Raw genomic sequence first — 12188 nt, forward strand, 5'->3', positions numbered from 1 at the left:
GCTCCCTGCCCCCGCGGAGTTATTTCCTGTGGCCACCAAGCTCCCCTCACCCACCGCCCTCTCCCCCCGACCCCAGCGCATCGCTTCCCCGCTCCTCTACCTACCTCCAAGTGCTTCCCACCACCAAACAGCTGTTTGGCAGCACTTAGCACTTTCCAGGAGGGAGGGGGAAGGAGCGGGGAAAGCGCGCTCAGGGGAAGAGGCGGAGAAGAAGCGGGCAGGGGTGGGGATTTGGGGGAGGGGTTGGAATAGGGGCAGGGAAGGGGTGGGAAGAGGCAGGACATGGGCGGGGCCTCATGGAAGGGGTGGAGTGGGGGCAGAGCTGGGGGCTTCTGTATCTTTATATGAAAAGGTGTCAGTGGTGCGGCCCTTGGGCTAATGTACAAATCCTCATATGGCCCTTACGGTGATTTGAGTTTGAGATCCCTGGTATAACCAGTCAATTGACTGATTATTTTTAGGATTGTGAAATGGCCAACCACAGATTATGTCTCACCTGCATTGCTCTTTTCCTCCCCCAGGGCACTAATGTGACACAGTTTCATGCCATTCATCCCATGTTTAAATTATGAGTGTCTCACTCTTACCCTATTTTGCATTATGACACTATACTGCCAATTAAATTTTTTAACACTTGTTTCTATCTTTTATCTCAGGAAATAACTCTCAGCTCCCACCCTGTCCCCCCACAAAGAATGGGTCATTTAAGATTGGGTTTTATATCTTCACCTTCACAGAACATCCCCCCCGCCAACAAACCTCATTTTGTTCTTTGGAATAATTCTTGCAGGTTAGCATTAAACAGAAATAAAATCTGTGTATAATCAGACAGCTTCATGAAGATAAGTCCTGCATAACCTTTCTGAACTCCTCAGGGCAGATTTAGGTTTCATTAACTAAAGGGAGAAGGAACCACTACAGATTTTTCCTAATGGGACTCTGTCTGTTAACAATAACAATCCAAGACTTTACTTCTCATTCATTTTGGAGAGCCTGAAATCTTTCATATTTCTAATTTAAAAGTGTCACTAGAATCAGATGAGATACAAGAGTAGAGGTTGGGAGAAAGGAAATATCTGAATAGCACAAAATTGCTAATTTACAAAGTGGATTAAGACAGAATTATTGGCATAACCCTCCTCTAGATACCTAAGCATTTACTAAATTTTGTACTAAGTTTCCCTGCAGAAGAAAACAGTTATCTGTTCTAAAAAGTTCCAAAGTTGCACAGTGGTTTGGTGGCCTTGACTGGAACAAACAGAAATCTCAAGCACTAATTTTAATATTGATGATATTGCTCAGTAAAATAAAGACTTGTACCTTTATTGCCATAAATTTGATGTTCAGTTGCTACCTTCTTCAGCTGAAATTCTTGCAATCGTATAATATCATCTGTTAACAGATATCGCTTTGCTAAAAATGGGGAGGAAGGGGAAGATTCACCATCATATTAGATTTACTGTTTGACGACACTGAAGTTTTCATTTAGGAACTGCTGCTATTACTTACCATGTAATCCAGGACCACAAGAAGATTCAGGGCCTGGTTTTCAGAAGTGCTAGGCACCTGCAGCTTAGTCAATGGAAGCTGCAGGCGTTCAGTGCCTTTAAAAACCAGGCTCTTAAAGTGCATCATAGTCAAAATGTGATGGTAAACATGGTACCTTCTTTCTCAACTGAGTCTCTGAGCCATAGTTGCTTATTTTACTGACAAACATAAATATTTACTCCTACAGTTTTGCAGGGCAAATATAGACAAGGAGGAGTGAGCAGTATAATAGTTTTGCTTCCTGCATAATTAAACTGCAAAAGAATAATTAAAATTGAGATGTGTCTTTCCCCACTAACCAGTCTGTGAGAGCAGTCAGAGCAGAAAGGCGGAGAAAAGCTCCCCCATGTGTGAAATCCTCTTAGTAGTGGTCCTTTCCGGCTTTCTCAGGAGATCCCAGAATGCACCACTCTATGACAGCACAAATAGCGGCAGTGAAGAGACTTTGATATTTGTGCTATCATAGAATGATAGATCTTTGAAAAGTCATGGAAGACAGGAGACATTCCAGAAGACTGGAAAAGGGAAAATATAGTGCCCATCTATAAAAAGGGAAATAAGGACAACCCGGGGAATTACAAACCAGTCATCTTAACTTCTGTATCTGAAAAGATAATGGAGCAAATAATTAAGCAATCAGTTTGCAAACATCTAGAAGATAATAAGGTGATAAAGTAACAGTCAGCATGGATATGTCCAAAACAAATAGTGTCAAACCAACTTAATAGCTTTCTTGGACAGGGTAACAAGCCTTCTGGATGGGGGAAAGTGGTAGATGTGGTATATCTTGACTTTAGTAAGGCTTTTGATACTGTCTCGCATGACCTTCTCATAGACAAACTAGGGAAATACAACCTAGATGGAGCTACTATAAGTTGGGAGCATAACTGGTTGGAAAATCATTGCCAGAGAGTAATCATCAGTGGTTCACAGTCATGCTGGAAGGGCATAATGAGCAGGGTCCCACAGGGATCAGTTCTGGGTCTGGTTCTGTTCAATATTTTCATCAATGATTTAGATAATGGCATAGAGAGTACACTTATAAAGTCTGCGAACGATACCAAGCTGGCAAGGGTTGCAATTGCTTTAAGGATAGGATTAAAATTCAAAATGATCTGGACAAACTGGAGAAACTGTCTGAATTAAACAGGATGAAATTCAATAAGGACAAATGCAAAGTACTCCACTTAGGAAGGAACAATCAGTTGCACACATACAAAATGGGAAATGACTGCCTAGGAAGGAGTACTATGGAAACGGATCTGGGGGTCATAGTGGATCACAAGCTAAATATGAGTCAACAGTGTAACGCTGTTGCAAAAAAAATCAAACATCATTCTGGGATGCATTAGCATGAGTATTGTAAACTAGACATGAGAAGTAATTCTTCTGCTCTACTCTGCGCTGATTAGGCCTCAACTGGAGTATTGTGTCCAGTTCTGGGCGACACATTTCAGGAAAGATGTGGACAAATTGGAGAAAATCCAGAGAAAAGCAACAAAAATTACTAAAGTGCTAGAAAACATGACCTATGAGGGAAGACTGAAAAAACTGGGTTTGTTTAGTTTGGAGAAGAGAAGACTGAGAGGGGACATAAAAGGTTGTTACAAGGAGGAGGGAGAAAAATTGTTCTTCTTAACCTCTGAGGATAGGACAAGAAACAATGGGCTTAAATTGCAGCAAGGGCGGTTTAGGTTGGACATTAGGAAAAACTTCCTGTCAGAGTGGTTAAACACTGGAATAAATTGCCTAGGGAGGTTGTGGAATCTCCATCATTGGGGATTTTTAAGAGCAGGTTGGACAAACACCTGTCAGGGATGGTCTAGATAATACTTAGTCCTGCTTTGAGTGCAGGGAACTGGACTAGATGACTTCTTGAGGTCACTTCCAGTTCTATGATTCTGGGATCTCTTGAGTAAGCCAGGAAGTACCAAAATAATTTCATAAAAGGGGGGGGGGAACTGAAAGATGAGCATGTATTATTTTATGCATCACAATAGAACCCAAACTTCCCAATCAAGTTTGGAGCTCATTCGTGTTAGGTTCTGTTCAAGTACATAGGAAGACATGGTTCCTGCCCCAGAGAGTTTACAATCTTAAGACTTCAATGCTGAACTCAATTTTTTTTTACATCTCATCTTTTTCAGCTAATTGTCAGCTAAGTTCTGTTTGCAAAATCTCTACCATCACAGACATCTTTTAAGTAACAGAAGCTATATGCAACAAAGCAGTTTTAACAGGGTGACTGTAATAGTTTACACTGACACAATCCACTCTTCTAGGCTGCTTATGGAATCATTCTAATCCTTTTTATGTGTTGGCTTAATCAGAAGTTAGGAGAATACAAAAAGGAAATAAGTAGCCTAACTAATAGAGCAGCTCTTATCAGTAGGAAAAAAGGATAGTTTTATTTGTACATACACACAAACCAAAAATTCTAAGGAACCAGAAAAAAATAAAGAAAATCCTAAAATTTCTATTTACATAAGAAAATAAAGACCCATCTATACATATTAAAATATACACCAATGCAAATCATCCCAACACAGTTGAAATAAATACACCTCATTTCTTTCAAGTGTGTCTTGTCTCATGGTAACCTGTTAGAACAGGTTTCAGAGTAGCAGCCGTGTTAGTCTGTGTTCGCAAAAAGAAAAGGAGGACTTGGGGCACCTTAGAGACTAACCAATTTATTTGAGCAAAAGCTTTCGTGAGCTTTTGGATGAAGTGAGCTGTAGCTCATGAAAGCTTATACTTAAATAAATTTGTTAGTTTCTAAGGTGCCACAAATACTCCTTTTCTTTTTCTTATAACAGGGTGACTAAATGACAATTCTTCTGTTCCCACTGAACTAGAATCTTGAAAATTGGTATATTCATTCCTCCTTCCACCCCCAAAACGTGCCATTTCTAACATATCTCATCAAGAGATCATCAGTTTAATAATTTACAACACTTCTTTATTTTTGAGGTGGTCTTACTAATAAGGCTATGATTTTGTCACAGATATTTTTAGTAAAAGACACGGACAGGTCACGGGCTTCCATGAATTTTTCTTTATTGCCCGTGACCTGTCTGTGACTTTTACTAAAAATATCCGTGACAAAATGGGGAGCCGCTGCAGGGGCCGGCAGGGAGCTCTGGGGGCTCCCATCACCACCCGGGAGAGCTCGGAGCTCCAGGGTCCCCCTCCCTCTGTGGCTTGGAGTTGCCGGATCTCCCCCCCCACCCACGGCAGTTCAGATGCTACCAGCACCTGGAGCAGCAAGGAACTGTGGGGTATCCCCCAGCCACCTGCCGGCAGGACAGCTCCCACCACTTGCCGGTGGTTTTTGGAAGTCACTGAATCCATGACCTCTGTGACAAAACTGTAGCCTTACTTATTAAGTATCATCCTCTGATTTGGAGAAATTAAGGCAACTGAGATTTCATTTATTGGATTTTCACAAACAAAATTTCTGAAGGTAAGGAACTACACCACAGCAAGCGATATTAATATCCACAGCTGTCCAAAGCATGGAGTGCAGTCAGCTAGGAGACAATAATGTCCCAGGGCTGCATATTAAAATGTACCTCTCTGTTGCAAGGCAGAAAGAACGCATTCAGATTATCAGGTCCATGGCTGAGTCTAGCCCTCACATTTAGAAAATTCATCTTTTGACTTTAAATCGCACAAGTTTGATTTGAAAATCATGGGGAGAGAGAAAGGAAAAAAAAGTACAGAATGCCATAATACCATTTTTAGTCACTTTTTGTACTTTTTCTCTCCCATCTCTCTGCTTGCCTCCACCTGTTCTCTCTTGTTTTATACTTAGACTGTATAAGCTCTTTGGGGGCAGAGACTGTCTTTTTTGTTCTGTGTTTGGATAGTGCCTTGCACAATGGGGTCAGGGTCCCGGTCCCTGACAGGGGCTCCTAGGCATTACTGCAACACAAATAATAAATAATATTATTTCTGACTAGCATTCAAATTTCCTCTGGATAAAAAACTCACCTAGTACAAACTCCACAGCACAAAAACTAGTCCAAATTGTTTTCTTTGCTGTGTCATTTTCTTAATTGATTTTAATGGGGAAAAAACAAGCTGTACAGGGCAACCTGATGTGTACATTGATTGCAAAGGAAAGATGCAAGATTCTCGATAATTTGAAAATAGAGGACTATACAGGCAGATGCTAAAAACTCTGAAACCCTTACAAAATAGTCCCCATGGTACTCCAGGATTCCAGAACTCTGGAAGGTCACTTCTTGATTTCAAGTTATACTTGCTGAGTATCCAACACAGGAAGAGTCAAGAAGTCTACTTCATATATGGCACCCAGATATCATGTTGGCAGACACAGCGGAAATAGACAAATACTGAAGCCTAACCATATTATCCAGCAAAAAAGTTAAGTAAAGGGGCACTAAATACGCAGATTTTCAAAGCTACATAAATTAGCAAGGGGTTCAAAGGGTGTAAGGTAGTTTGTCATTAGGTAATTAGAAACATTTGGAGGACAATGCAGACAGAGGCCCTGGTAGTCATGACTGTGTAAAGTGTAGTGGGAAACAATAGGACTGGACCAACCACCATGAATCATACACAGTAAAGCTCTGAAAGGCCTAATTCTGGAGCTGACAGAACACTTCCTGTTTTAGATTCTTCATGTGAAACAATGTCTTTTTCCCCTTCATTCCGTTAATTACACATATACAGCTTCCACCCAGAATCAGTGATTACTACTAAGAAGTTACTAGTGTATCCTACCACTAGTTACAACTGCAGCTATAAAGCCCAGTGTAAGAACTGTGATTTCAACCCAGGTACTTCTATCTTTGGGCTTGATCCTGCTAAATCCCAAATGCCCTCAAATCCCTGCCCCAAAAAGACTACAATCTGAAAGATAAAAGAAAACGAAGCAGGAGGGAACAGAATAAAAATCGTAAGTAGAGAGGTTGGTGGGGTGACTGGTACATGCATTATTAATGCTGCACTGAAAAATACAGCTACTATTTATCCCTATGGAAAACCTCCTGCAAACTGCCTCTTTACCTATCTAAAAATTCGTGTACATGTTGCAACTGAGTGGGTCTTTTAAACATTTCCATAATATTTTCTAAAAGTGAAAAGAAATGTTTATTCTATGTAAACAAACTCATTTCCTAGAAGCTGCTGAAAGACAGGAGAGGATGGCATAGTATATATCTTGACTGCAGAGTTAACTGAGGGTGATGAGCACTTGCGTTGGCCTCACCTGGGTGTGAGCGGCCACGCTGCAAAGCTATACTCAAGAGCGTCCCTGGTGCATGTATTACTGGGACTTCTGAGGGGCTCATCTCATGGCTGTTAGTGCTGAAGTAAACTGAGCTGCTTTATAGTTCTTTCCCAGTAAACTGCAGAACTTGGCTGTCTTTCTGTCCACCTGGGGCTAATTGTGAGAAAGCACTTGTCAGAAACATACAGCTAAGGGTTGCATAAAATCCCTCCTTTACCTGTAAAGGGTTAAGAAGCTCAGATAACCTGTTTGGCACCTGACCAAAAGGACCAATAAGGGGAGAAGATACTTTCAAATCTGTGGGGGAAGGTTTTTGTTTTGGGCTTTTGTTGTTCTCTCCAGGACAGAGAGGAACCAAGGCAGGGAAAATACATCTCCTAAAGCCATACCTGCACTAAGCATCTAAGATTACAAATTGTAAGTAATAGGAAGGAAATGCATTAGATTAGATCTTTTGTTTTAGCTTGTGAATTTTCCCTATGCTAGGAGGAAGATTTATTCCTGTTTTTTTGTAACTTTAAAATTTTGCCTAGAGGAGAATCCTCTGTGTTTTAAATCTTATTACCCTGTAAAATTATCTTCCATCCTGATTTTACAGAGGTGTTTCTTTTACTTTTTTTTCCTTTATAATAAAAAGTTCTGTTTGGGGTTTTTAGTGTCCTAAAAATCCAAGAGTCTGGTCTGTGCTCACCTTGTTTACTCTCAAGCCTCCCCAGGAAAGTAGGTGAAGGGAGCTTGGGAGGATATTTTGGGGAAACGGGAACTCCAAGTGGTCCTTTTCCTAAATCTTTGTCTAACTCACTTGGTGGTGGCAGAAATACCGTTCCAAGGACAAGGAAGAATTTGTGCCTTGGGGAAGTTTTAACCCAAGCTGGTAGAAATAAGCTTAGGGGGTCTTTCATGAGGGTCCCCACATCTGTGCCATAGAGTTCAGAGTGGGGAGGGAACCCTGAAAGCACCGGAGGACTATCAGCATTCAAATGCTTTAGCTTGCATCCACACTGCAAAATGGGTGGGTTACCAGCCCAAGAGCAAACATCCTTCAGGCTTTATCATATATCTCAGCTTGAGTCAAGTGAGAGGTGTATGTGTGTGGATGGGAGCAACAATAAGAGCTCAAGTTAACAACTCTGCAGCGAAAACAAGCCTTTAGTTATCTAAGACCAGGTCTACATTACAAAGTTTTCTCAGCATGTCTAGTTCGGTTGGGGGTGTGAAAAAACCCACATCCCCTAACAGGCACGATTATGCTGACAACCCCCCCACCCCAGAGACACAGCTATGCTGATATAAAAGTGCTTCTGTTGGAATAGCTAACACAGTTCAAGAAGCTGCTGTTACTATGCTGATAGACAAATTAACTCGTGTAAGCTGTATCTACACCAACATAGCTATATCAGCAAAGCACTGATAGTGTAGACAAAGCTTCAGTATCAGGTTTGGAATATCTAGACTCTCTGGAAGTACATCCCAGCAAGGCAGACATCCCTTCAACCTTCTAAAGCAGATAAGCTGGGTATCATACAGGGCAGACATTCAGTAACCACTGAATCAGCGCTGGGACAGAGAGTCTGTGTATGGGACTGAATGATTTTATCTGGGTTGAATTCAATTCTTTGTCTTCTGAAGTACTCTATAGCCTTAAATTTGTAACTTATAGAGTAGAAAATTGAAAAGAAACTTTAGAGGGGAAAAGTAAGTATTGAACTGATCACTAGCAATGTACATTGTGGGATCATGGAGATTCCACTCACTAAGAAAAGCAGCTCTGTTAAGAAACCTGCTTTTGTTGAAGTGGCCTTTCATTGTTCAGAAGCTTCCATAAAAGGAAGGCCCATCGAGGAATTCTCATTTCTAAAAAGATAGGACAATAATAAATGGAAGGCCATTCCCAGTTAAGGCACCTCCAACATCACAAGTTGTAGGTAAGGAATGCAACAAGGATGTAGTTACACAGGCTGTTCTGTTGCTAGAAGCACTGAAACAGAAATAGAGACTGGGAGTGGCTAAGTCATTATGCAAGGTAACCTATTTCCCCTTGTTTTTTCCTAACCCCCGCCCACCCGCCAGACGTTCTTGTTAAACCCTGGATTTGTGCTGGAAATGGCCCACCTTGATTATCATACACATTGTAAGGAGAGTGGTCACTTTAGATAAGCTATTACCAGCAGGAGAGTGGGTTTGTGTGTGTGTTGGGGGGGAGGGGCGTGAGAAAACCTGGATTTGTGCTGCAAATGGCCCAACTTGATTATCATACACATTGTAAGGAGAGTGGGGGGAGGTATTTTTGGGGTGGGAGGAGGTATTTTTTCATGCTTTGTGTGTATAAAAGATCTTCTACACTTTCCACAGTATGCATCCGATGAAGTGAGCTGTAGCTCACGAAAGCTTATGCTCAAATAAATTGGTTAGTCTCTAAGGTGCCAGAAGTACTCCTTTTCTTTTTGTGAAACAGAAATGCAGCTTTTCTTGGGTGGATTCCCTTTCCTTTATTTCCACGAACACAGTAGGTCTCAGATTAAGGCATTTGGAAAATTGGTCAAAATAACGACTGGGTGTCAACAAGCAGAGGCAACAGGGGTTTGGGCAAGGGCGCTGTTCTCCCTGGGAAATTTTTACATAAAAAAATAAAATTAAAGCACTTTTCAAGGCCAGTAAGCATGACCTTATATTTACAGATTGGAAAAGTGAGGCACAGAGATGAAGTGATCTGCATATTACTCACCCAGGGATCCAGCTGCAGAGCTGGAAACAGAACCCATATCTCCCACCACGTCCCTAACCTAGCCAGTAGCATTAAAACAATTTTTATAGGGGGGATGCTGAAAGCCATTGAACAAAACTATAAACCCTGTATGTGATGGAAACAATTTCAAGCCAGAGAGTGCTGCAGCACCGCAGCACTCCTAATTCCAGCACCCCTGATCCAGCAGATCGAGGGATGTGATCGTTCCCCTCTATTCAACATTGGTGAGGCCTCATCTGCAGTACTGTGTCCAGTTTTGGGCACCACGCTCCAAGAAGGATGTGAAAAAATTGGAAAGCGTCCAACAGAGGGCAACAAAAATGATTAGGGGACTGGAACACATGACTTATGAGGAGAGGCTGAGGGAACTGGGATTGTTTAGTCTGCGGAAGAGAAGAATGAGGGGGGATTTGATAGCTGCTTTCAACTACCTGAAAGTGGGTTCCAAAGAGGATGGCTCTAGACTGTTCTCAATGGTAGCAGATGACAGAACGAGGAGTGATGGTCTCAAGTTGCAGTGGGGGAGGTTTAGGTTGGATATTAGGAAAAACTTTTTCACTAGGAGGGTGGTGAAGCACTGGAATGCGTTACCTAGGGAGGTGGTGGAATCTCCTTCCTTAGAGGTTTTTAAGGTCAGGCTTGACAAAGCCCTGGCTGGGATGATTTAGTTGGGGATTGGTCCTGCTCTGAGTAGGGGGTTGGCTTAGATGACCCCCTGAGGTCCCTTCCTGATATTCTATGATCCCACCCCAGGAATCCCTATTTCGGGCTGAGGCCCCATATGGCGGGCAGTGGGGGGGGGGGATTTACACGCTCCCCTCGGACAGCGCAGCCCGACGCTGAGCGCTGTTAGCTGCTGACACAAGCGGCTCTCTAGCCCTTTGTACCGCTGCGGGCAGGGCAGACAGCCAGCTCCAACAGCCCCGCTCCCCCGGCGGAGCCTAACCCCAAATACAGTGGCGCACACGCTCCGAAGCACGCCGCTGACAGGCCAAGGGGCCGCTCCACGCCAGCCCAGTAGCGAGCAGACGGAGCACAGAAGGGACCACACATCCCAGCAGCCCCAGCGCCAGTTTGCCTAGTCCACTAAACCCAAGCGCTACAGTGCATGCTGGGAAGCGTAGTCCTCCTGGGCCGTGACGCCGTCCCTGGAGTGCGCAGCCTATCCAGCCTGCGCGCACACGACGCCCCCACCCCTCTCCCGAGCCTAGGCCAGACGCCCGGGGGGTACCTCCGTGCGGGCAGCTCCAGCAGCTGGGCGCTGCGGCAGCTGAGACCAGCATGGAACGTTTCATTGTCTCCCGCAGGATTCCATTGGAACCTCTAGCTACCGCGGCGGCCATTCTGTCCTCGGAACGTACCACCTGCGCTCAGAGGCGGGGCGGGGCGGGGCGGGGCGGCGAAAGAGGCCACCCGTAAATGGAATTCACCCCGCCCTTCCCCCCGCCTCCCTCGCTCGTGCTGGTGTCCCTCCAGGGGCAGGGAGGTGCGCGACTCCTCGGTAGCTAAATAGCTAGGTCAGAGGAGCACTGTCTCTGTGGCTGTTCTCGTCTCCCCTCTCCGCCTCAGGGAGTGGTACATTCCGAGATGGCGGCCCCCATGCTCCAGCGAGCCGTGGTCTTCTGGGGCCGGGCTGGGGGTGCGAGAGTGCCTCGCGCCGTGGCAGGTGGGTGACGGTCCAGAGCGCGTGGCCCGGGGCAGTCCGCAGGCTCCATCTGCCCTGGGGCTGGCTGGGGGGTGCGGGCTCCCGGGCGGAATCAGTCAGGCTGTCGGGCACCGCTTGGTCCCATCACCTCCTGCGTGCCCCTGGGATCGGGGCAGGTCCGAGCTCGCCGCCCGCGCACGGCTGCTGTATGCCCGGGCGTCAAAGGCCAGTGCAGGAGAGCTGGGATCTGCTTCTGGCTCCGTAGTGCACTTAGGAGATGACCAGACAGCAAGTGTGAAAAATGGGGACGGGGTGGGGGGTAATAGGAGCCTATATTAAAAAAAAACCCAAAATCGGGACTGTCCCTGTAAAATTGGGACATTTAGTCACCCTAAGCGCACTGCTGGGGTGACCTGTAAAATGGGGATAATCATGCCCCTCCCCGCCAATGTAAAGTGCTCTGGGAGCTCTGCGTGCAAAGGACGAGTCAGAGTTGAGTGTCCTCCTATGGCTCCTGCATCTGGCATAAGGGGGTTACTAAAGCCAGTGCCCGTGCTAGTCCACTCGGGGCTCCAAGCAGGAATATTTTTTGGGGTGGCCCACAACACATACTAATAATTAATAGGGAGCCTTTTTGAGCTGCTCAGGGCCTTAAGCAATTGTTGAGTCTGCTTCTGCCTAGCACCAACTCTGACTACAGTTGCGAATGTAGACCTACATTTATTGCGCATTCGCCACCATACTATCATCTGTCCAGTCACCTGCTTTTCAGGATAACATGAATTGGCACCCTGCTGTAATGCTGGGGCTCTAAAATCGGCAGGGATAAACGCTTACCAAAAATTATCCATCCAGCAACAAAAGTTAGAGAGGTAAGGTGAGTGAGATAGTATTACCTCATCCACCTTGTCTCTCTAATAGCTTGGGACCAATTTGGCTATAACACCACCACCTACGGCAGTGGTCACCAACCTGTCAATCATGATTGACTG

At 44.6% G+C, this 12188-nt stretch overlaps 2 protein-coding genes across 5 annotated transcripts in view; one reads left to right on the forward strand and one right to left on the reverse strand.

The window, feature by feature from the left end:
* The window catches only part of PTCD2 (pentatricopeptide repeat domain 2), a 37150-nt gene extending 26233 nt beyond the window's left edge, over window positions 1–10917 (reverse strand). For 2 of the 3 annotated variants that reach the window (XM_048851764.1, XM_048851763.1), the window contains exons 1-2: window positions 10783–10917; window positions 1321–1413 (exon numbers count right to left, since the gene is read on the reverse strand). In XM_048851764.1, the coding sequence (XP_048707721.1) occupies window positions 1321–1413; window positions 10783–10894 (205 nt within the window). In that variant the 5' untranslated portion in view covers window positions 10895–10917. The remainder of the gene's footprint in view (window positions 1–1320; window positions 1414–10782) is intronic. The other variant, XM_048851765.1, reaches the window with a different exon arrangement.
* Window positions 10918–11000: 83 nt separating this feature from the next.
* MRPS27 (mitochondrial ribosomal protein S27) overlaps window positions 11001–12188 on the forward strand; it is a 61052-nt gene continuing 59864 nt past the window's right edge. The window contains exon 1 of one of the 2 annotated variants that reach the window (XM_048851768.2): window positions 11001–11217. In XM_048851768.2, coding sequence (XP_048707725.2) covers window positions 11139–11217 — 79 coding nt within the window. In that variant the 5' untranslated portion in view covers window positions 11001–11138. The remainder of the gene's footprint in view (window positions 11218–12188) is intronic. The other variant, XM_048851770.2, reaches the window with a different exon arrangement.

This window comes from Caretta caretta, chromosome 5 (genome assembly GCF_965140235.1).
Source record: "Caretta caretta isolate rCarCar2 chromosome 5, rCarCar1.hap1, whole genome shotgun sequence".
NCBI classification, from domain to species: Eukaryota; Metazoa; Chordata; order Testudines; family Cheloniidae; genus Caretta; species Caretta caretta.